The sequence below is a fragment of the Aythya marila genome (genome assembly GCF_965140915.1).
Source record: "Aythya marila genome assembly, chromosome: 2".
Taxonomy (NCBI): domain Eukaryota; kingdom Metazoa; phylum Chordata; class Aves; order Anseriformes; family Anatidae; genus Aythya; species Aythya marila.
The window spans coordinates 140406991-140433191 of NC_139043.1; the positions used below are offsets into that span (position 1 = coordinate 140406991).

Here is a 26201-nt window from a genome sequence, read left to right on the forward strand (position 1 = left end):
GTAAGTTAGAGGTTGGTTTCCAGGTGTTCCCTCATGCTTTGAAGAAATACTGGTAACTAGAAAGAAACTGTTCCATTCCTCAGGCAAATAGAGTTGATGCTTCACTTTCTCTTTAAGCCTTTCCACATTCTATGACTTCAGGGCAATGGTTTTCTCAGGCAAAGGCATCCTTTGATAAGGATGGAGTCATATGGCTGTTCATATTTCTGCGTCATTATTAATAAAGAGTCATATGACTCTATTAAAGCTAGCAGCAGAACATGATTTGTATCTTTCACAGCACATAATATGAAAACATTTTCCTCTTACACTACACTGCTCTTGCCTTATACTCTTAGAAGAAGCAGAGATACAAACACCTCTATTCTTTTAGTATATAAGAAAATATACTAGTATTTTCTGAGTGTTATGGTAAATATTACTAAATACTTCCTGTCAATAGTTTTCTTACTGTCACTAAAGTTTTAAGATCTTTCTCCTCACACTCTTTTATTGGATCCAATGGGTACTATAGACAATAAGTACAGTGTAATATTTTCTGTCTAGACAACAGTGAATTTTATCTTACTACACAGCAAACATTTTACCTCTGAGAAAACTGTCCTCTCTAAAGGGAGAGATGACACTAATATTGTTTTACAGACTATTGTGCTGTCTAATTATTTTCCTGCATTAGTGAAGTAGTCAAAAATTGAGTGAGGAAAAAGAAAAAACAAATCAGACAGAAGAATTTCATATCTATTTTCCGTTTCTTCACTTTGTAAAGTGAAATTGTATCATGATATCATGACACCAACTTCTTTACTATTATCAGTGCAACTTTCTAAAGGTACTATCCCCAGGTCTGTGTATCCCATGTATTTCATGTCTTTGGTCTATTATTTATTAAAAAAAAATAATACAGATTTTGTGTAATTGTTGCAAATAGTAAAAACAACTCCTCTACCTTGACTGATGAAAATTATTAACCTGTAAAAATGGTATTATACATGTATAATAGTTCTATGAAAGCAATTATATAAAAATCACTCTTTGTTAAGTGCCATCTTAATGTTAACTTGAATTAATAACACATACAATGCTGGCTTTTTATATCTGTATGCTGCTTCTGTTGAACCTTGAATTAAAGGGTATAACTCATTAGAGTCCCATATTTTCCCAGATTACAGCTGTTCACTACTGCCTTGTTGCCACCTCTTCCTCTGTCCCACCAAATACATTAAGGTTGAATTGCATAAAGATCCAGGATGAAGGACAAAGGCACACAAGTGCCAATAAATGACATGTAAGAAGGAGGAAGCTGATTCTTTCAGCTTTACTACTGGCTTTAACCATTCAGTGAAACATTTGCTTAAATCTCTACAGAGCACATGTGATGCATACCTCCTATTTAGGGTATGCGTTCTTTTTGTTGTTGTTTTGTTTTTTCCCCTCGTGAAATCAGTATCACCAGGTTCACATACAAAACAGATTGGATTTCTTTTTAGTCTGGGCAATTAATGTCACAAAATACAGCTTATATTACTCTTTTTTCTTATATTACTCTTTTTAAAATATGGTCTATAATGAAACTTTATACACATTATAAAAATTTTTATTTGCATACCTATATATCTTATCCTGAATCCTTTTTTATTGGTGCCATGATCAGCTGACCACCGGAGAAATACCTCATGGCCATTGCTGGTTATGTTGAGAGAAGATGAATAGTCCCCACTGAGAGAAATGAGCAATGGGCTATGACTATTTGGTCCTTGATACAAGGAAGAAAAAATGAACAAACAAAGGAGTTACAAAGTTTTAAATCACATACAACAAATTGTATTAATATAATTAATATACAAAGAAAATATCCTCTGTGCAAATGGTAAATTAATCTAATTTAGGAATGGAAATTTACATGTTGTGTATATGTATTATATACTACAGGGTACCTATTTGTTCTGAAAAAAGTATTTCTAAACATAACTAATGTAGGATGGTTTTTAAACACAACATAATCCAACAACAGTTCCTTTCAGAAAAACAAATCCAAGTAATTACGTTTTTTATACTTAATTTATAGTTAATAATAAATAATAAATATTAAATCAATAAATTAATATATTTATAGTTAATAAACAGTGATTTGTGAGTTGCAGCACACGTAAAAATTGATATATAGAAAATGTATCATACAAAACTGTGTATTCTATAGTTACCATCAAACACCTCGAGAATATCAAATTCCTTTTCTGTTTGGAAGAATTCAAAGAACATGCTGATATTATAACCCTTTTCCACAGAAATGGTCCATGCACACATCTGGAGATTTGGGTAGCTGTCAGGATAGCCAGGGCTCAGTATTACTCCTGTTGAATCCAGACGTATTTCATTGGCTGGACAGAGCACTGTGAAACAGATTGATAAAAAAATCTAAAGCACTCTATTTTTGTTTCATTTTAATTGCAAGATTTTCCTTTGTTTAAAATATCTGCATTATTTATTTTATTTTCCTAAATATGGAAAGTCTGAAAACATTTTAAAAACACAGATAGTTAGTAGGAAATCACATACACACACAAAACAACAGAAAAACAGAAATAATATTTATCTTGAAAATTAGCTCTGCAACCTTCAGTAGTTATTAATTCATGGTATTTTTCTTCTTTCAGTTTCTAGGAGATATATGTTCAAGTACTAATTTGATCCATTGTTCAAAAAAAAGAAACATAGATTTTTCTTTGTCAGATTACTATTACTGTCAGCAATAATTCCATGTAAAGTCTTGCACTTCAAATAAACTTGAAGGCATTGTGATTTTTGGTTTTCAAATTCTGAATAAAGTTTAATCAATTCCTCCCACAATCTGTCTGTATAAAAGAAAGTAGCACCTAAATTTTGAGATCCTCAATCAAGCTCCAAGAATGCTGACATATATAAACTGCACAATGTAGCACTATTCAGACATTCTGACTTTCATGTAGAAAATAAGACACTTCAGATTGACATTTTGTTACTCACTAGCACTAGACAAAAAGATGATACGTGCTAATCCAGCTACTTAGTTTTAAGGTTCATAGAAATCCCAGAAAATGGTAAATTATTGCTTTTACATGCAACAAAAACTATTTGAAGTTCTATTTTTCATTCTCCATGCTATAACCCCATTTATTATATCTCTTACCAAATAAAAGAGCAAGGAAGGGTTATTATAATCACAGCTTGAGACTAGCAGTTTAGATGTTGATGTTATACTTCTGAATGAGTTATGGAATCTCATGCTAACTCTCCTTTTTAAAACTGGTACAACAGTGCACCATAAAATTAATGCTTTATAGCATATATTTTCTATAAGAAAATAGATATCAATGAGAAAGGAAAAAAAAATTAACCCTGACATACATATATTTCTTTTAGCTCCATATAACTTACTATCATTCAGTTCTTTGATAACTGTGTCATTTATGTTATGTTCATATTGAACCTGTATCTGCAGATCACTTCCTTTTTTATTAGATCTTTGTATGAGAAATCTTTGGTTACACATTCGTATTTCTAGTACAGTGAACTCTGAAGTTCAGAGAACCTGAAACTTTCTTTTAACCCAGAGACAGACCATCTCCCTGATTAAGTAGGTACGTCAGCTGATGAAGAAATTCCAAAATAGAAAGTTTTTAATTTCTGACAGCTCTTATCTCAAATTCAACTCTAAGAAACAACAACAAAAAGGAATGTGATTTACCCTGGTCCCTTGATGGGAGAGGCTGGATCCCCAAAAATGAAAATGTGCTGTATAGGGATGAAAATTAACACTTGTTCCATCCCTGATGACTTCTTCAGTGGGTATTGCCTTCACCTTACTCTGAATAATTATTTTTTCTTAGTTTCCACATCATATTCTGAATTTATTCATCTTTCAGCTACAGATTTGCTTGAAAATGCATTGCAACTCTGGTATTTTTAACTGTCGCAGTTTCAGAAGGGAGAGAGAATGTGAGCATAGTAAATGCTAGTGTCAAAATTAATTAACATCACCATTTAAAGGATCTGTTGAAATTGAGAAAAATTGGGTTTAAAAGCATGATGTAGAGGTTTTGAATTAATCCAGATTCATTAGGTCTACATAGAATAACAATCTCATTAAAGAAAAATATTTGATATTACCATTGGAACTTTTTTTCAAGAACCTGTTTTGCTTTAAGATATATGGACAAGTGACCTACAGGTTATTTAGAACTGAACACTGCCTGTTTAACAGGATCTTTAAAATCTGGCTTTAATATTCACAACTAACACATGAAAGTGAGTTAGTACTGAGCTCCTGTAGTTAACAACAGCATAATAGGATACTAGATTGGCTTATTAAATATGAAAATAGGTTTTTTTATGGAAAAAAAAAGTAATTGGACTGTGGAGAAAAATGTAAGTCACAGGAAATCAGACAAAAACAAACAAAAAAACAAAAAACAGAGAGAGAGAATGATCTTCTTTCATAGATAAAACTCATGTTAAGATAAATTAATATGTCCATATATTTTAAATACCAATCTATTACTTCCAAAATTACCAATTAATTGCTACATTAATAAATAAAATAAAAATAAAAGTAAAAATAAATAAAAATAAAAATAAAAATAAATGTTTCTCATGTTTCTGTGTTTGCCTCAGTTAATAAATAAGAGACTGAATAATAACTTCATTCCACATAGGAGTAACCAAAACTCTCATGCCTAGAATCTGGCTCTCAAACCACAGTGCTGGTAATTTAGACTTTATCTGAGGCAAATGAAAGAATTGATCCCGTCAAGTTTTAAATGTACGTACACACACACATGCAGAAGGAGTGAGAGCAAAATAGCCAGAAAGGCAACATAGTCAACTGGCTGATGACCATGACTATCTGGCTGATGGCTCTGACTATCTAGCTTATTTACCACTAGTTTTGCGCTCTTTGCTTGGTTCTGCTTTGCATACTTGCTTCAGTTTCAGAATCCCCTTCTAATATTGCTCATGAATTTTGTAGAGCTCTTTAAGACCTATTTCCATACAATGGCTTCCCCTGTGAATCAAGTAGTTAAATTATTTTATGAATCTGAGCTAACGTAGCTGAGATATAGTTGAGAGTTTTCATTCAATAATTTTGGCACAGTCATCTAATTATGGTACAATACATAATCTGAATCTTCTTATTCTGAAGCATTCATTTGATCTTGAATGTAGAAGCTAATTTCAAGGAAATTGAGGGCAAAGTTAGATGCTGGGTATGAGAAATACTCTAACAAAGCAAGATGATAAGCATTTACATAAGCTTGTGGAAGTAGGTGATTATTTTCTGATGGAAAGAAGGAAATCTGCATGTATTTTAAGAAATGTTCATCAAACTGATACACATAAGTGAAAAAAATAAGTCAATATAGTTTTAAATATCTGGTGTAAACGAACTTGTACCAATTATAATCAGCATACAAAATCAGAAACAGACTTTGCTTCAATATTTTCTTCTAGTAGACAAGTACACCTTTACTGAAGTATATTTGATTCAAAACAAAAATATTTGTATTTAAACTCCTTTCAACAGCACTCTTCAGTTTAAACAAATAAATGAAAGCTGAATGTAGGTATTTGCAATACTGCAAATCAAGTTAAAAATTGAAGCAAAATTCAACCTAGGCTCACTTCACACTGTCTAAAGTGTGTAGCATATACACCAGGTTAAGGCAGAAGAAGTTAACACTATAAAGTCTAACATTAAAATATATGTTCTAACTGGAAAAAAAAAAAAAAAAAAAGTAAGAAAAATAGGATGAACATGTACCAACAGAAGAGCTAAATTTAATCCTTAAGAATAACTTTTGTATAATGAGTTACAGCTTACACAATCAAAGTATGCTAGCTTACAAATAGACCAGTATAGTATACTAAAATCATAAAAAACCATACCTTTTAGGCACATAATTTTGCTATCTCTAGGCTCTAGTTATCTGTAGATCCAGGTTTGAATGTTGAAATTTAGCTTATATATTCCTAACTTCAAATGCACACATTAAATAAATACAAGGGGAAATTATGTTGTTTCTTACCCTAGGTGACCATTTTGAACTGACATTTTAAACATTTTTAATTAATCTGATTTTTATTACATTTTATGAGACTACTAATTCTGAAGACTATGTTAATATAATTCAGCTTTAGACTAAAACAATGAGAGCACTGATTTTGCATTTAGTATTTGATCCAATATTTAGCATTTATATGTGACAAGGAAAAGATTAACTACAGTAACTGATCACTCCTGATTTTTTGACTGGGGTCTTGGTATGAATATTCGCTTAACTTCAGCAACACATGCTGAGAGAATGTCTCAGGTTCAGCACGTATGTCTCTGATTGTTCCATCTACTATGACAACATTTTAACATTTAAGCAGTGCCTGGAGGTTCCTATTGTTTTCCACTCATTAAATGCTATGTGAGCACCCGCTCAGTAAGCACTTTAATTTAAATTGGGGATGTTTAAAGCAATTCCTAGACACAACTGTACCTAAATAAACACATGGATTTTAAGAAATTATGAGCACTATTGAAGCCCTTCTTGAAATTCAAAAAGCACTTTTCACAATTCAAAAGCACTTTAAGAACTAGACTTAATCATAGGAATGACTTTGACTTTTACATAGTTTTGTGCATAAAGCAGGGGAAAGTAGTTAGGGTTAGCTGACCCTAACTTGTCATTTTTCATGACAATTTCTATACTAGTGAAACACATTAAATGTCAGATTAATAAAGATTGGTTTAAACTGTGATGTTAGTGGTTGTCAGGATTGTAAGACTGTTTCAACCTTAACATTAAGGTAGTGTTGTTTCTCCAAAGTTTTCAGTAAAAGGTAGAAAATGAACAGACACACACACCCCTTAAAAACAAAAAAACTATCTCTGGTATACATGGAATAAAAATGTTGCACTGAAAAACTGATAGTATTTTGATTTTGCCATTCCAAACCCATGCTACGTTATTAACATTATTATTTTTTTTTAATTTCCATATAAATTTTCATAACATTGTGTCCTAGAGAAAATGAAATAATCTCATTTCTATTTTTTTAAATGTAGGCTCTGTCCAAAGAATAATCTGTGAAATTATTTTCACAAAATAGAGTAGTAACCCTTAATACTCATCAAATGTATTAAAACATTACTAATGATTTGGCATTAATATTTGACATATATTTGACCATATATTGACATATATTTGACCATAACAAACAGTGATAATATTGGGAGTATCTTTAAAATTTTGAAATATTTTAAATATTGCATCTTATATAAAGATGTGGAGGGTAGTTAAAGAATCACCATTGAGCTGGTCTGGTAGAAGGAAAGAAAAGGAATAAAACACCTTGGCAAGTAGGTGGTGCTCCATCCATCTGAAGCCTTTCACCTAGTCGGCATGTCAGAATCTCATTACCAACCAATGTAAAGCCTGGTTGACACTGGTACCTTATTATGTCTCCTGTTTGATAAAAACAAAATAAACAAATAAAACCAAAAGCATACAAAATACCATTAAACATCAATTAGTTGGAACTTTTAGCTTTGAAAACATCATTGATTAATGAAATTTCTTGCTCATGTTTAATGAGCTAAATGACCTCTGGCATAAACAACGTTGATTAATCTAAGAAGCATTGTGGTAAATGAATGTTGACTCCGTTGAGGATAGAGAGACATTGCAGAGGGATTGTGACAAATCAGAGAACCAGGCAATCACCAACCGTATGAAATTTAACAAGAATAAGTGCCACATTCTGCACCTGGGAAGTGGCAACCCACCTGGGAATGGTGAATGAGAGGTTGTAGAGCAGCCCTGTGGAAAGGGATCTGAGGGTTCTGGCTGATGGTATGTTGACTATGAGTCAACAGCATGCCCAGGCAGCCAAAAGGGCCAAATGTATCCTGGGGTGCATTAAGCATGGAATTGCTAGCTGGTCAAGGGAGATGGTTGTCCTGCTCTGAGGTGGTGCAGCCTCACCTGAAGTACTGAGTGCAGTTTTGGGCACTACAACATAAACTATAAAACTATCAGAGAGTGTCCAAAGGATGGCTACAAAGATGGTGAAGGGTCCAGAGGGATGTATGAGGATTGGCTGAAGTGAATTTGTTGAGTCTAGAGAAGAGGAGACTGAGGGGAGACCTCATTGCAGCATCATTGAGGGGGAACATAGGGGGAGTTATTGATTTGGTGATGTGTGATAGCACTGAAGGGAATGGCAAGAAGCTGTGACAGGGTGTTGCAGACTAGATGTTCGGAAAAGGTTCGTCACTGGAAGGGTGGTGGGGCACTGAAACCCAGGGAAGTGGTCATGGCGTTGAGTCCAAGAAGCATTTGTACAAGGCTTTCAGACATATGGTCTGGTGTTTTGGGTGGTCCTGTGTGGAGCCAGAAGTTGGATTTGATGATCCTGGTGGGTCCCTTCCAACTCAGTATATTCTATGGTTCTATGAACTATATGGATATATGAACAGGTATACTTATACACACATGACTAAAATGTTCTTAAATTTCAGTGTAAGAAAATGTGTTATTGCAAACTTTATGAAAAATGCACTAAGTTGTTTGGAAAGGAGTTATTGTGGTACTCAGATGTGATCTCTAAAATATGGACAGGATTCAGGATGTATAGGGAAGAAGAATTATTTCTTAAACATCCTGAAAAATAAATAAATAAATAAAACCAACTGATCTGTGCAAATAGTCTCTTTTACATTTTAAATATTTACATTTTTATTTATTTTCTCTCACTTTACCTATTTCGAATTCATCATCCTCAGTTAGAATTTCAGCATTTGGGATGTTTGTTGGAGGCTGGCAGACCCGAAGCTGATAGGCTATAACAGAAATACAACACAGTTGACACTCCCAGACTTACACAGTTAACATAGCCATTAAACATAACTGAGATAATACCCACATTAACAGGATAAAAATAAACATCTAGTCATCTACCAAGAAGCTTTCAACAGAATCAAAAGAAACATAATTTTCAGAATGAATGAAAAATTGAAAGTTGCATTCTTCATTTTATTAGCAAAACTCTCTTTATAGATAATCTAAGAAGCTAAGAGGTAGTTACAAATTTTCTCATGTAAGTGTATGCATCTGAAAAGCAGATTTTCTGTATTGTTCAATCATTTATTTATTTATTTATTTACTAAAGTTATCCTGAATACACTTCTACTGCTGAGTGCTTCCTAATAATTTTCTGAGTTTTAATATGTATGCAACTGACAGGTAAAATAATTGGGTGAAACTAATTATTTAAATTAAAAAAAAAAAAAAGGAAAGAACAAAAACAACATCAAATAGGAAGAATATTAAGAAGCAATATAGCGTGTTTTTTTTTTTTTTACAGAGAACCGAGGAGGACAGACTTAGATTTGGACATGGATGAAATGTCCAAACCTAACATTTCAATTGAATGTCTTCAATTTGAATGCAAATGGTACAGAAATACAACCAAAGAAATCATGATGAAAGTTTTGCACTGACAATGTAGTTTTCCGTGTTTAAAGGTATACAGTCAGGCTGGTCAATGACAGTATATTTTCCTGGTTTTCACTGATATCACATTTTCAGATAACATTGTTTTATAGCATCTCTCATAGCCAGGAAACATCATCAATTTATGGCAGATTCAGCTTCATTTATCCATGTCTTTGTTGCATCCTATTCTTGGATCCTTTAGTAATTGAATGTGTCAAATTTAGGTCAATCATACCTATTTCTGTTTTTCCCAGTTTAACCAAAAGATTTGTATCTTTTGTTGCTACTGAGTCACCCGTATTTGATATGCTTTCATCCACTGTATGATGAAGAGCTGATTAAATCAGTGAGTCAGAAAGCTAACATCCTGCCTTGGGATAAACATACTTAAAAGAAAACACACCAAGCAAACATGGAACTGCTGTCATATTTGCATTCTTAAAAATAAAAATAAGAAATCACTAATTAAATTAAAAAAAAAAAAATGATTCAACAAACAATTCACATCATTTATCTTAAATGTTTCTCATTTAAGAATATCACTCATTTTAATCCCCAAATTATCTGTTTTAAATAAATCTGGTTCCACACACTACCTCAGTTTTATTGCTGTAAATTGTAAGGAGATGACATGAAGAAGCACAGACTCAAGGATACAGAGAAATTTATTTATCTTGACAACATCAATTCATAAAGTGTTTTAAGCTTCTTCATGAATAATCCTTCATGCTGTTGTTTGCATATATATTACACATTAGTTCCCACACTTTTGGAATGACAATTTGCATAATAATAAAGAAAAATAAGTAAAGGAGATTAAATTCTTTAGAGACTTTATGATCAAGTATGAACATTTTCCAATGTATTTGCTCATATATTGATATATTCATATACAATAATATATATAAATTCACATATTCATTAAGGTAAACTGTCAGTTTGCCCTCTACAAACTGCAAGATGCAATGTAAATGCTCAGATTAAGAATCAAAATTGTGAACCGTATTGCCCAATCTTACTAAAGTAGGATATGCTCAAACCTCCATCAGAAAAATCCAGTGATGTTGTTGTTTTTTGTTTGGTTGGTTGGTTTCATTGTGGGACACAAGCTTTTTGTTGTTGTTACTATTGTTTGTTTGATTGGTTTGGTTTGTTTACATTAAATTTCCTCTAATTCACCTGGTTCTTTTTTTCTGTATGCACCTTGGACTTTATTATGTCAAAAAGAAAGTCCTCTAGACCCCAAATCTGTTCAGGATCCAGAAAGCAGTCTGTTGTCTGTCCATGTTGCCCGGGATAGTAAATCCAACAGGCATTCACAATGCACATAAAAGTACCCTTGTAATGACAGGACTGCAAGAGACACTTGGCTATAGAAGAAGTGAATCACTACAAAAGTGTAATTCAGTGCATTAATACTTACATCTTTAGTCATACAGTCAGTTTTTATTTCAGTAACAGCTTAATGTTAATTACATAGTATAGTTCACTGTCTTGATATCTCTATAACAAGAGTACTGCCATCAAAATACTTAAATATCTAAGAGACATTGCAAGCTCCTCATAAACATTTAGATTGTGTGGTATTTTAGAAGTACTGTCAGCAGTGAGAAGATGAGCACCTCGAACTTGCAGGGTCTTGATTCCATCTTCTTTGCTTATGTCTCCTCACAATATATTCTGTTTTTTCTTGACTATTACTATACTTAATATATTGGTTGAGAAAATGCTCTATTTTCATTATTCATATTAGTCTTTCACATGTTTGCTAATGCACTAATGGTCACTCACATTAATAATAGTTACTCTTCCTAGAAAAATAATTCTATTAATTCAGTAATCAGTACAGACAGTAAAAAGTACAGTTTGTCATGCTTACCATGATAACTAAGTACAAAGAAGCCACTGGTAGTGAAATCACTGTGAAACTTGATCAGAATCTGATTGGAAGTGCTGTAGACTGATTCTAATGCAGTATTGCCACTAAATTGTCCAATCTGAGGAGAAGTTTGGTCTGGTCCATCCCTAAGAAAAACAGATAAAAGAAAAGTTCTTTGCCTAAATAATTTAGTTTCTCCACAATTAAATACAAAGTAGTAATAGAAAAATTAAATCAAAACTAGTACTAAAGATTAGAACTGTACAGAGGACAGAATTGTAATGCGAGGGCATTACATTTTAGTATTAGCTTCCTTACAAATAATAACTGATGAACATTAAATAATACAAGTTTACATTTTGTAATTGTTTTATTGATAATACAATATTAACTGAAAACAATTTTAAAATAAAATTATGAATATATTTCTGTTTTGAAAATTTTGCGGCAGTACTTTTGTCCAAATTCTTGTACATTGCCCCTTTCCCTTCCCCTTGTAGTTTCTCAGGGAAATAATATGATTTGGAGAAGCATTTAAATTGTGAAAAAAAATTGCATTTTTTTTCCACTGGAAACAGTGGAAAACTGTTCTTTAATTTCAGAACATAACCTAAAATTTATGTTAATTGAAATAGGGTAGAAAATGTCTAAAAAAAGCATCAAAGAACATATAATGAAATAAAACTGAGTTTTTTTGTAGAATAAAATTAATTACACAATTTTGTAATTGTGTAGAATATACACAATTACATTTATTGTTAGAACTAAGCTTATAACACGGACAGGAATATAACTGAAACCACATGAAATCGTTTGGGAGAAAGGAAGAGCCAAATGGAAGGAGTACTGGAAATGGATAGTAGTGTTCTGATTTGTGTGGATGAAGTAGAGAAAGGATGTCTGTATGCATATAAACATATAACTAAATTCAGGAAAGATTCTGAAGGTCAGCCTAAGTTTGATACACAAAACAAGTGGGGAAGAGTAAAACAGGATTCAAAATTACCTATCAGGATGATAGTCTAGATACATAATTCAAATGAAATTTTAGTTAAGCAAAAGGCAAAGCAATCAAATATCTGGGATACAGGACAAGACAGTTTGTAGTATGCAAGGTGAAAGATAACTAGATCTTACAGAAATCACCACAACAGAGAGCTATTTAGGAAAATGGGAATGAAATGCTGATTTATATTGGAATTTATGTGAAGCCAAATTAATATTTCTGTGCAACAGAAATGAAACAAATTATGAATATTCCAAATTTCCTCTCACTGTTTTGTGCTACTTAGACTACAAGACTACCCTCTCCACCTGCAGATTCAATAATCTGTGAATTACTGTTTTAGGCAAACTTCCAAAGTCTTAACTTCTGTTGAAACATCTAAGGTGCCCCTGGTAACAGTTTCATAATTACTACAGGAGATGTTCCTCTTGATTACAGCCTCCTGCCTTTACTTTGCAACTAAGAACAATGGCGGCTTCAATATCTGAAAAGATTCGTGATAGACATGGATGCAGGTATACAGAGAATGTAATTTATTTACAGCTATAGTTAGCTCAACTCTGTCATAGCCAAATACAAGTTAAGTCTTGACTTTTATGTACTCTTCAATAGTTTGAAAGAAGCCAACTTGGAAGACATGAAGAAAGTGTTGCTGTAGTTTCTTGTATTGGCATTAAAACACCATAATACACATGGCCGCAACTGCTTATTATCACTTTTTTCTTAATTATGACTTCTTGAGATAGCATACTTCTGTTAACTTGGCTTGATCAATAAATTGATGAGGACTACTATTATTGCTACGCTATTGTTTCCTGTATTCAAGGAATCAAGGGCTATGCAACTTTATGTTGCACTGTTATCTAGAGAAAATGATACACTGGAAAACATGGATAAGTGCAAATCACTCATTTTCAGTAAACAGAACACCAGTGTCAAGAGAGAAATCACAAATATACTCACTTTCATTCATACTTTGTTGCATAGTGTTACATGAAGATTAAATAAAGAATAATAATAATAATAATGTTTTCTTACCAGACAGTTATGAAATCATATATTGGCTCTGTTTGGAGAACCGTAAAATTGATGTAGATTCCATTTCCAGGTGGTACTCTTACAAGCCAAAAGCAATCTTGAAAATTTGGATACTCATCAGGGTATCCTGGAGAGTATATGGTGCCATTCATTGCAGTTATATTTCCTCCACAGAGAGCTATAGAAAGGGCATTTGTTTTAAAAACATTAGACACTTTTTGTATTCTTCTTAGATCATATGAAATTCATACCTTTAAATTCAGTACATTGTAAATAGATTATCTAAATAGATTATCATTGTAATAGATTATCATTGTAATAGATTATCTAAAACACCACTGTTTTACCTATAGCAAATAGATTTTTCTGAGCTCCTTGCTCCTTACTTTTCACATTGTTAGTCAAAATACAAATAAAATAAAAAATAAAATAAAAATAAAAATAAAAATAAAAATAAATAATGCAGAAATAAAAATATAAGTAATTCCAAAATTATAAATACTATTTGATCTGAAACCAAAGTAATATTTAGACATTGGGTTAAACCATTCCCCACACAAGTGAAAGCAATGAACAACGTTGTTCCAGCTTTGTGTTAATGCAAATTACAAATTAGCAGGAAAACACATGAATTATTTTCTTTATTGTCACAAGAAGGTAGCCAAACAAAACTATCAGATGAAAGAAGATATATGCTAAGTTGACTGAGAATGTGTGGAAAAAACTTAGAGAGGAATTCAAAAATGAAAATTTTGTGTGCCACCATATGAAAAACAATTTTGCACTTCCTAAGATAAATTTTGGTGGACAAAATAAATCCTTTCTGAAATTCTTACTGAAGTGTTATTTACTAATTTAGACATCACACAGTATAAGACTGACCATACAGTTTTTGGACTTTCCTAACTATGCATTTCAGGAATGCTCTTAGTGCTAACTATATGATTTTCTCCAAAAAGGTTTCAGATACATGTTGAATGTGACAACATCCAAGTAACATATGAGAAAATATGTTATAGAAACCTAGTTCTGGAAAACTGAGCAAAGCTGTGTAATTTGCTTTATTTTACGTACCTCCCTCCCCATCCTAAAAAGGCATGGAAAGGCAACCCAGATTCCCTAAAATATGCTTAAGAATCTCTAACCAAAGAACAGGTGTTTGGAAATGAAGATTTGCCTGTGGTGGTTCCAGAGCAGTAGGCAGTGAAGCTCCGCCATACCACTCTCTCACTCCCCCTCTTCAGAATATGGAGAAAATAAAATGAATAAAAGCCTATGGGTTGAGGTAAGGACAGAGAGATTACACACCAGTTACCACTGTGGGAAAAAAGACAGCCTAGGGGAGACTGATGTAATCTATTGCCTACTGATAACAGACTAGAACAGTGAGAACTTAAAGTCCACCCCCCTTCCCCCCCCTGTCCTCATCTACCTTCTCTCCCCAGGCAACACAGGGAAATGGGGAATGGGAGTTGCAGTCAGTCGATAACACTTCAATTCTGCCATTCCTTCACCCTCACTCTCTTCATCCTCTTCATCCGCTGCTTCCTCCTTCCTGAATATACCCACCATGGGTTTCTGACAAACTGCTCTCGCTTGGCTCTGTACGACGGGGTTCCTCCATGAGGGGCAAACTGATCCAACCAGGGTTCCCCATGGGCAGCAGCTTCCCCCAGGCCCCCTGCTCCTGCGTGGGCTTCTCTCCAGGGGCTGCAGCTCCGGCCCGGGGCCTGCTCCTGTGGGAGCTCTCCATGGGCCACAGACTCCTCCAGGCCACATCCACCTGCTCCACCGGGGGCTGCTCCATGGGCTGCTGGGGGACAGCCTGCGCCACCAGGGGCCTCTCCACAGGCTGCAGGGGAACTGCTGCTGCATGCCTGGAACACCTCCTGCCCTCCTGCTGCACTGACCGTGGTGTCTGCAGGCGTGTTTCTCTCTACATCTTCTCACCCCTTTCTGTCAGCTGCTGTTGCACAAAGGTGCAACCAGCATTGCTCATTGTCTCAGATTTGGCCAGTGGCAGGTTCCTTTTTGATCTGGCTGAAACTGTCTCTTAGCTAACATAGGGCAGCTTCTGGACTCTTCTGGACATACCTGTTTCTTTGTGTTTAGGTGAAGCATGTTATGTCTTACATATATCCACTTTGATGCTATGCTGTAAGGTAAGGAGGTTTACTGTTCAAACAGGAAGCATGTTTAGTGACAGTTGATTCAGATGGTCTGCTTCAAGAAGTCTGAGGTATTATACATGTATAATGTATAATATCTATGTAAAATCATGTATAATATACATTATACACTCAACCTATGCAGCCTTACTATAAATATACTAATGCAAACACAAATTTAAAACAAAATGGTCATCTGTGCTATCTGTCATATACAAAAAAAAAGCCCGTATGTATATGCTTTTGGACAGAAGAACTTTACCTCAAATCAAAACAACTAGAAGATACCTAATTACATTTTTCCTTCACTAATAACAAACAAATAAACAAGAAAAGAAAGCACAGCATATAAAACTGTCAAAACTTTACTAAAAATACTGCAGTAAATACTTGCACAAAAAAAAAAAAAAAAAAAAAAGCACATGTAACTTTAGAAATTTCTCTAGGAGCTACAAAGGTTGGCAATCTGTAACTATGCAGCACACATTAGAACCCCATTATCAATTAGGTTGATCTTTTGTCTGCATCTTCTTGTCACATTAATGTGTCACATTAATGTGTCACATCACATTAAATAGAAACAGAAACAGAACTTGCAGCCATTGCCCAGCAAGTTGATCAGAGGTGTCACAGAACAGCAATACGCTTTGGGCTATCTTAGAATTGGTGGTTCTGGTAAGGTAATACAAAGAAACAGAGTCACTCAATTCAGTAAATAATTTGTCTTGATTCTGACACACAGAAAATGCAGCCAGAAGTAACTAAAAGGAAAAAAACTAAGCCGTTTAGCAGTTAAGACATAAACCATTACTATTCCCTTAGGATCCATAAAATGAAGGTTGAAACTCATTTGTGATGAATTAACTTCTTACCCTTTCAAAAGACAGGCTGTGTAGGTGTCATCTCTTTCTATATGATACAGTTTCTCTCTCTGAATTCAGTATTAGATAGCTCTAAATTTAGCTACTGAATCTCCCAGAAATGCCTATGGCTCACTGAATCCAGAAGGATTTTTAAATAATGAAGCCTAAATTTAAATGCCTAAATTTAGGTTGATGATTTAGAATACAATGTAGAAATGCAGAAAATAATTATTTTTATTATTATTACTATTATTTTTCAGGCATTCCTTTTCAACATGCTCAATACTTAACATCTGATTCTTCATGCTGAGTTTTCCCATTTAATACAGAGGGAAGTTAGGCCTTTAATCTGAGTAACCCTCCTGAAACTGTGAGGAATCATAAAATCATAGAATCATTAAGATTGGAATCAAGATCATCTAGTCCAACCATCACCCTACTACCAAGGTCACCCACTAAACCATGTCTCTAAGTACCACATCCAACCTTTCCTTTAACACCCCCAGGGAGGACGACTCTACCACCTCTCTGGGCAACCTGTTCCAATGCCTGACTACTCTTTTTGAGAAGAAATGTCTCCTAATTTCCAACCTAAACCTTTCCTGGCACAACTTAAGGCCATTCCCTCTAGTCTATCGCTAGTTACCTGTGAGAAGACGCTGACCCCCAGCTTCCCATAACTTCCTTTCAGGCAGTTGTAGAGAGCAATAAGGTCTCCCCTGAGCCTCCTCTTCCCAGACTAAATAACCCCAGTTCCCTCAGCCGCTCCTCACAGGACTTGTGTTCCAGGACCTACCAGCTTTGTAGCCCTTCTCTGGACACATTCCAGGGCCTATGTCCTTGTTGTAGTGAGGGGCCCAAAAATGAACACAGTACTCAAGGTGATGTGTACAGAGATGAGTACATAGGAACGATCACCTCCCTGGGGTTCTGCTGGCTACACTATTCATGATACAATGGCCTTCTTGGCCACATGGGCACATAGACGGCTTATGTTTAGGCAAGTATCAATCAGCATTCCCAGGTCCTTTTCCTCTGCACAGCTTTCCAGGCACTCTCCCCCAAGCCTGTAGCATTGCATGGGGTTGTTGTGGCCAAAGCGCACAACCTGACACTTCGCCATTATAAACCTCATTCCATTGGCCTCTCCACATCAACCTATACTGTCCAGGTCCCCCTACAGGGTCTTAGATACAGGCTACTTCCACTATAGCCAGGAATTAAATACACCTTTATAAAATCGTCATTTACTTATACATCACGTATACTCATTCTGTCTCCCTTAAATTTTCAGCTATGTGCAAGTAACAGTTCTTTGAACCTGCTTACCTATTGCAAAGATATCAATGTAAAAAGAAAATGTAAGAAGTTAAAAAGTGTAATACAAAACAAAAACAAACAAAAAACCACCACTCACAATAAATATATGTAGAAAGAACTTCAAAAAGCACTGACGGGAAGACAACTGCACTTTATAACTTCTTTGATATTTCTATCCAACTTACAAGACAGAATATAAGTAGCCAAAGTTGGGAAATTCAATTTGTAACTCCATTTTCACTTGATTTGGTGCAGAGCTTTTACATCAGCTGGTTAAAAAAGAAGCACAGGTCTCCACATTCCTGACCTACAGCCTAACCAGCTGAAAATAAACTTACTTTATCAGATACTTTTTCAGAGATTTCATACTTTCATAAAACATTTCACCTCTTCAGCATTACTTCTACTACAACTACTACTACTACTACTAAAAATAAAAATTAAAAAATCACATAGTGAATTGAATACTTCAACTGTAAAGAATACAATATAATAATACAGGTCTCTAAAAGCTGAAACAATTTCAGTTATCAGTCCTTAGGAGAAGTTGCAAATAATGAAAGGTTCTTAGGCTATTCAGGTCATACCTTCACATCTGGGGAGAGGGTGATTCCAGTTACGGCTAATACCATGAAGACAAGTCAGAGCAGAATTTCCAATCAATGTGTAGCCAGGAAAACACTCAAATGAAATAGTTTGTCCCACAGTAAAATCTGTCCCAATAACAAAACCGTTCCGGAATGGTCGAGGGTCAGGACAGCTTTGCAGTTGATATGCTGAAATAAATGAAAAATAATGTGTGGAAAGCAAATGAAATATTAATTGTGCTCACTTTAGACTTTCAAACAAGAAAGAAAGACAAAAAAAAAGCTTGAAAGCTTTTCATTAGAATAAAATTAAAAAATCGTGGACATTCAATATATCTTAAATTCCATCAGAGTGACAATTAAAATCATTGATTTTAAACCAACATAAGCACAGTAAAACATCCCCACAGCAATTCTGGAAATATGCATAAAAATTTATTTACAATTCCTGACCTCAGATGGAAAATATACAACAAAATTTTAAATGATCTCCTGTTCTTTAAACATTGAGAATATAAACAACAACAGAAACCAGCAAACTACTGTACAGGTTTTTGGAATGAAGCTCCTGTGAAGGAAAAAATGAGATGAGTCACTTTATCTTTTGATTTTACTAAGTATGGGAGTAATGTGCTAGAAAAGAAGAGAGTAGGAAAACAAATAGACTTTGTGTCTTCACCACTTAGATCTCCAAAAACAGGCCACTGACAAAAAAACATGCTTTCAAAGTGTACCTTTAAGTACACCATATTCAAAATTGATCTAATTTGCTGAAAATGAAAATAAAGAAGGTGGCAGAAGAATCTTTGAACTAGAAGTATGGGAAAAGCTAACAGGTATAGAAGACAGATGTGAGGCTGCAGTGGGTTTACATGGCAAGGTTTTGGTAGCAGGAGCTGCAGGGGTGACTTCTGTGAGAAGAATCCAGAAGGTGCCCCATGTTATATAAGGGCCAGTTTCAGCCGGCTCCAAAAGGGACCCGCTGCTGCCAAGAGCCAAGCTAATAAGTGACATTGCTTGTGCCTCTGGGAAAGCAGATTTAAGAAAAGCAAAAAAAGTACAACTGATGCACAGCAACAGGTGGCAGAGTGAGGAGTGACAAACAGCCTTGCAGAAACCAAGATCAGTGTAGCAGGAGGGCAGGAGGTGCTCCAGGCATGCAGCAGCAGTTCCCCTGCAGCTGCTGGAGAGGTCCCTGGTGGAGCAGGCTGTCCCCCTGCAGCCCATGGGTCCCACATGGAGCAGATCTCCACGCTGCAGCCCATGAAGGAGCCCCCAGTGGAGCAGGTGGATCTGACTTGAAGGAGGCTGCAGCCAGTGGAGAACCCCCACCAGAGCAGACTCCGGGCTGGGGTTGTAGCCTGTGGAGAGGAGTCCACACAGGAGCAGGTGACCTGGCAGGAGCTGCTGCCTGTGAGGTACCCATGCTGGAGCTGTTGCTCCTGACAGATGGAACCAATGTTACAGACCCATACTGGAGCAGTTCTTAAAGAGCTGTTGCCTGTGGGAAGCCCCCTCAGGATCAGTTCGGGAAGGATGGCATCCCATGGGAGGGACCACATGTTGGAGCAGGAGCAGAGAGTGACTGTGAAGGAGCGGCAGAGACAAAGCATCAGGGACTGACCACAGCTCCCATTCCCCATTCCCCTGTACCGCTCAGGCGGTAGGAGGTACTAAGCTTGGTTAAGCCATAGAACTATCACCCGTTTCTGGTCTTTCACATAGGAAGAACTTAGGCTGCGACAAGGAGACTCAGAAACATCAAAAGGAACTTTATGTCCCTTGGAAAAGATGTTGAAGGGATCAGGAACACAAGTAGTGGTATCCTCAATCCTCTCGGTCAAAGACTGAGACCTGTGGAGGAGGCAGCGTACAGATGAGGTGAATGATCACCATAGCTGGTGCCATGATCAATGTTTTGGGTTCCATGTTTTCAGGTGCACTTTTGAAAGACCAGGCATAGCTGACATGGGGCAAGAGTGTTTTGGGCAGCAAGCTGGCTGGACTCATTAGAAGGGCTTTAAACTAAATTTGGTGAGGGAAGGGGATGCACCTGTAAGTGACTCAAAAGAATTCCTGAATGCCAGTACTTTAAACAGCATGGAAACAGCTGTGAATCATCCCATATGAATTAGGAAGGATTCATCTAAAAAGATGGCGCAGCCCATAGCCCAACTGAAGTGCCTCTACACCAATGCACACAGCATGGGAAACAAGCAGAAGGAGTTGTAAGCCACAGTGCATTTAGAAAACCATGATGTAATTGCTATCACAGAATCATGGTGGTATGAATTACAAAGCTGGAACATTGGAATGGAGGGCTACAAGAAGCATCATGCTCACAGGCTCTCATCCTCCTGGGGGATTTCAACCACCTGGATGTCTGCTGGGAAAGCTATGTGGAAAGCTATGTGGAAGGCACTGAAGACAACTTCCTCGTCCAGGTATTAGACAAACCAAACAGAGAAGTGTTACTGGACCTGGTGGTCACCAAAGCAGATGAACTCATGGAGAAGAGGAGGCTCCAGGGAGACTTCATTAAGGAATTTCCATACTTAAAGGGGTCTTATAAAAAGATGCAGAAGGACTCTTTATTAGGCTAGTTAATGATAGGGCAAGAGGGAATGGTCTTAAACTAAAAAAGGAAGATTTAGACTAGACGTTAGGAGGAAATTCTTCATTGTATGGGTAGTGAGGCACTGGCACAGGTTGCCCAGAGAAGCTGTGGATGCCTCATCCCTGGAGGTGTTCAAGACCAGGCTGGATGGAGCCTTGGCCAACCTGATCTAGGGGGTGGCATCCCTGCCTATGGCAGGGGGTTGGAACTGCATAATCTTTAAAGTCCCTTTCAATGTGACCCATTCTATGATTCTTTTCACAAAATGTAAAAACATATCAGGTCAAATGTAAATAGAAAATAAAGAGAAAGAAAAAAAAAAAAAAGCAACATATTTGAAAAAATGTCTTCCAGAAGATAGCTGAGAATAATACATATATATATATTTAACAACATCACAAGCAGGAAAACAGCTGGAGAACTAGTGGGCTCGATACAGTAGGCTTTTTTTGTTTATATGTTCTTATATTAAAGGAAGAGAAAAGATCAATCTGTCTGTAATTTTTCTGGGTTTTCTTAGAAGAATTTAAAGACTCTGTAATGAATTATGAACATCAACAATTTTCAAGATTTGAAAATAAGCCTCTTTCGCAAATCTTACTGATCTTTTCCAAGATTTGAAACATTGACTTCTTTTTATAGAACTGCGAAAATATATGCTATGTAAAATCTTTGAAATCAGAATGTTTCATGTTGCATATGTTTGATATAAACAATTTTCTCTTGTGTGGTTAAGAACTGAGAGGAACTTTATTGGAATTCTTTGCTCACAAATAACAGCATCTCCAAAATGATTACTGTTACTAGCAGTAACAGTACATACATTTAATATTACTGTCCTTCTTAGTGGTAGATTCTAGAGTTCCCTTATGGCTACAAATTATATCGTATTACATATACAAGTGAAGAAAATCATACCAAGCAGTTTAGGTCATAAACTGATTTTTGCTTTAAAAGCTAATACTTTTTCCAGTAGCTCAATTCCAGAATGTTACATATAGTTCAAGTCAATTTGGGTTTGTTTTTCTTGAAAGAGAAATAAGGGAATGCTATAAAGGAAAATCTCTTGAAATCACCCTTTAAAATTGTTCACATCATGAATAGTTTAAAATAAACATTTGACTTTTTTTTTTCTGTGAACAGTGGTGATCTGATTTCTTTTAAAATGCATATGCAATTATGAACTTTTGGTCTTCACCAGCTCAGCATGACCTATTTGGGTACAAGAGAACAAGAACCTTCCAGGGAAATTACCAACTAGGAAACAAAATGGAATTGGAGATTTCTAGGTTAGTGTACTCTAAACCAGCCTATATGGATCAAGTGCTCTAAAACAATATTTAGAACTTTCCCTTCTCAAACCCAAGACATATGGTTGAGATTCCCATATGATTATAGATTGAACAATAGAGATGCTTATTTTATAAGCCCATGCAATGTAAATTAATATGCCAACCAAATTCAAACATAAAAAAGTATCTTTCTGCCTACATTTTAACTCCTTTTTTTTTTTTTTTAGAGGGAACATGCTTTCCTTTTATTTTAATTGTAATTCTCTGGATTGATCACAATGTGTAATGAGTTTGAAACAGAAAAAAAAATCTTTTATTTCATATTTATCTTTTAGGAATGGCAAGACAAGAAATAATCTTCAACAACCATCTTGTTTTCATATAAGAATATTAAACTCTCACCTTGATACACAATATGAAATCCTTGCTTGTTCTGTGAATAATCACTGTGAAAGTATAAGGTAGTTTCATGAGTTGTGCTGAACAAAGAAGATGGTAGCTGAGGGCCACTTAGTCTCCCAATAACAGTGCTAGTTTCTGTAGATCCACTCCTAACTTCTAAGTAATCGTGTATCGTCTCGGTTGAGAAATTCACAAATTGCAGATGGACACCTGAAAAACATTGTCAGCAAATAAAAAACATTGATATCAATACCAGGGGGAGAGGGGGAGGCAATAAAGTATGTAAATTTTACACTGATAATATCAGAAAATACTACAATCAGTGGAAATGCATGATATGCTCACAGGTTCTCGGTGTGAAACAGTCTCTTCTCATACATTACTAATCCTGAAATGTTAACAAGGCAGTACACACCTTATCTAAGTCATTGAACTGTAAGTTATTTATAATTGTATGCTATTTTGGGGATGTTCAGGTATTTATAAATGAAAAACACCTGAAAGAACACAGTCATTGGTCACAGCCAACATGGAATTAAGAGGGGAAAGTCCTGTTTAACTACCTTAATTTCCTTTTATGACAAGGAAATACCTGGTTGACCAAGGGAAGCCACGGGAAGCCAGTTGATGTGATCTTTTTGGATTTCAGCAAACATTTTGATACTGTTTCTCATAGTGTCCTTACGGACAAAATATCCAGCGTACCAACAGATTTTGACAGCCTTCCAAAACCCTATACACTTCCTTTCCTACACAGAGAATTCAATTCGTATCCAAAATTTGTGCTAAGTTTAAATTGCCATTGCTTAATAACTGCTAACTCATGCTACCTTACTCTCTCTCTCTCTTTTTTTTTTTTTTAAACTCACTTTGATATAAAACCAGCTCTAAGATTGTTAGGTCTAAGACTGTCAGCATAGAGTCATTGGTTTAGATTACAATATTGGTTAACATGAAGGGGAAAAGCTTATGATCCATGACTTCTAACTTTGAAGAGCTCTCATTAGAAACATTTCAACAAATGAAATCCTATAGAAGGTTCCTATGATGATGTTTTTGAAGTTTTACTTTTACTACTCAGAAGAGTTAGATGAATGTGCCTCCACAGAGCTCTAACTACAGCATCACTGAAAACAGGTTTAACCATCACTTTTCTGAATATAATTTGCTTTCATTTTTACAATGAAATGTAACTTGACTTAAATTTAAAATTTAGTTTTATTCAACTCCTATTTAACATATAGAAATGGTGAAAACGTCAAGCCCATTTCAATCTTTGCACTTTCAATTTTCTTCTAGTAAAGGGAGCTTTTAGTTTTCCTGTGCATGAACTGGAAAACAGTGAGTGTTAAATAAATAATAAAATAAATACAGTGACTGAAATGCAATGTAGAAAAACTGTTTTTAGTGGAGCTAAACTGATTTATTTCAGCTAAGGCAAAACTTGAATAGTTAATTTTCCTTCCTAATGGAGGTGAAATTAAATAGTATGTCAACAATGTAGTCTAAATGGGAGTTTGAAGAGTCAAATTGGAATTGTTGGATGTGGGGTGTGAAATGGAAGTATTAATCTGGAGAATGCAAGCAAACAAAAAGGATTGAAGGAAGGAGTGAAGATTGGAAAAGAAGTTAGACAGCAGTAAAGTAAGGCAAGAGGTAGAAGGGAATATATCTGGGATAAAAAGACAGCAAGTTTCATATCTATTTCAATGTACCAGCTTACGGGATTTGAAATGGAATCAATCAATATTCCAGAATTTTATTATTTCTTCTATATTACAGAAAATGTCTTTGAAAATCTCTGGAAAACAATCCTATTCCCTTATAGCTCATGAATAGCTTTCTCTGTTGCTTTGATTTAGCATGATAAACCTACTATTGCTATTATTTATTTATTTTAAAATTTTATTTTATTTTAAATAATTCAACAAGCAGAGCTTTTAATGGGACCTGAAGATTCTAGACAACATTATGACTCATAAAGAAACACTAGAAACTATAAGGTCAAGCTCTCAAGTCAGGTAATGGCAGAATTAATGTGCCAATGCTATTTGAATAAAATGCTAATACAAAAAATCAATGATTCACTTCAATCTTATGACTTTTGAACAAAATGCACACAAAGTAGTAGGGTTGTAGTAGGGTTGTAGGCTTTTGACACTGTCTCCCATAATATTCTCATAGACAAACTCAGGAAGTGTGACCTAGATGATCTGACAATGAGGTGGACTGATAATTGGATGGATGGCAGAGCTCAGAGGGTAGTGCTCAGTGGTGTGGAGTCTAGTTGGAGGCTGGTAGCTAGCGCTGTTCCCCAGGTGCTGGGTCCCATCTTCTTCAACTTATTCATCAATGACCTGGAAAATGGAACAGAGTGCACCCTCAGCAAGTTTTCTAGTGACACAAAGCTCAGAGCAGTGGCTGACACCCCAGAGAGCCGTGCTGCCATTTGGAGGGACCTCAGCAGGCTGGAGGGTTGGGTCATGAGGAACCTCATGAAGTTCAACAAGGGCGAGTGGAAGGTCATGCACCTCAACAGGAATAACCCCAAGCACTAGTACAGGCTAGGGGGTGAGCTGCTGGATAGCAGCTCTGCAGAGAGAGACCTGGGAGTCCTGGCGAACATTGGGCTGACCATGAGCCAGCAATGTGCCCTTGTGACCAGGAAGGCCAACAGTATCTGGGGCTGCATTCAGAAGTGTTGCCAGCAGGTCCAAGGGAGGTGATCCTCCCCGTCTACTCAGTTCTGGTGAGGGCACACCTGGAGTATTGTGTCTGGTTCTGAGCTCCCTAGTACAAGAGGGACGTAGAACTACTGGAGCGAGTCCAGAGGAGGGATGCTAAGATGATTAGAGGACTGGAGCACCTGTTGTACGAGGACAGGCTGAGAGAGCTGAGTCTGTTTAGCCTGGAAAAGAGAAGACTGAGGGGAGACCTCATTAATAAATATCAGGAGGAAGGTGTCAAGAGGATGGAGCCAGTCTCTTTTCACTTGTGCCCAGCGAGAGGACGACAGGCACAAACTGAAGCACAGGAAGTTCCATCTGAACCTGAGGGGGCGCTTCTTCACTCTGAGGGCGACAGAGCAGTGGATCAGGTTGCCCAGAGAGGTTGTGGAGTCTCCTTCTCTGGAGATATTCAAAACCTGCCTGGATGGCATCCTGCAGAATGTGCTCTAGGTGATCCTGCTCGGCAGGGGGTGGACTAGATGATCTCCAGAGTTCCCTTCCGACCTCGGCCATTCTGTGATTCTGTGATATAGGATCCATGTAAAGGTGTTCAGTGAGTTAGCCAATGTAATTGAAATGATGGTATTCTCCATGCAAAATCATGGTGAATGAGAGAAGTCAATGGTGACCATAAAAAGGCTAAAGATGCATATATATTTAAGACACAAAAACAGACCTAGGCAATGGGAACTGCAGGTTTGCTGCAACCCACACGAAGATTATGGAACTTGTCTAATTGGAAGCAATTTCCAAACACATAAAGGATAAAAATGCACACA

General features: G+C 35.9%; 1 protein-coding gene across 3 annotated transcripts in view; it reads right to left on the minus strand.

Annotated features, from left to right (window-relative positions):
* CSMD3 (CUB and Sushi multiple domains 3) overlaps positions 1-26201 on the minus strand; it is a gene marked incomplete at both ends in the record, with an annotated part of 682849 nt that overhangs the window by 81026 nt on the left and 575622 nt on the right. For all 3 annotated transcript variants that reach the window (XM_082754088.1, XM_082754087.1, XM_082754086.1), the window contains 8 exons: positions 1607-1753; positions 2202-2390; positions 7377-7490; positions 8786-8866; positions 11401-11546; positions 13445-13622; positions 18383-18571; positions 22694-22903. In XM_082754088.1, the coding sequence (XP_082610214.1) occupies positions 1607-1753; positions 2202-2390; positions 7377-7490; positions 8786-8866; positions 11401-11546; positions 13445-13622; positions 18383-18571; positions 22694-22903 (1254 nt within the window). The remainder of the gene's footprint in view (positions 1-1606; positions 1754-2201; positions 2391-7376; positions 7491-8785; positions 8867-11400; positions 11547-13444; positions 13623-18382; positions 18572-22693; positions 22904-26201) is intronic.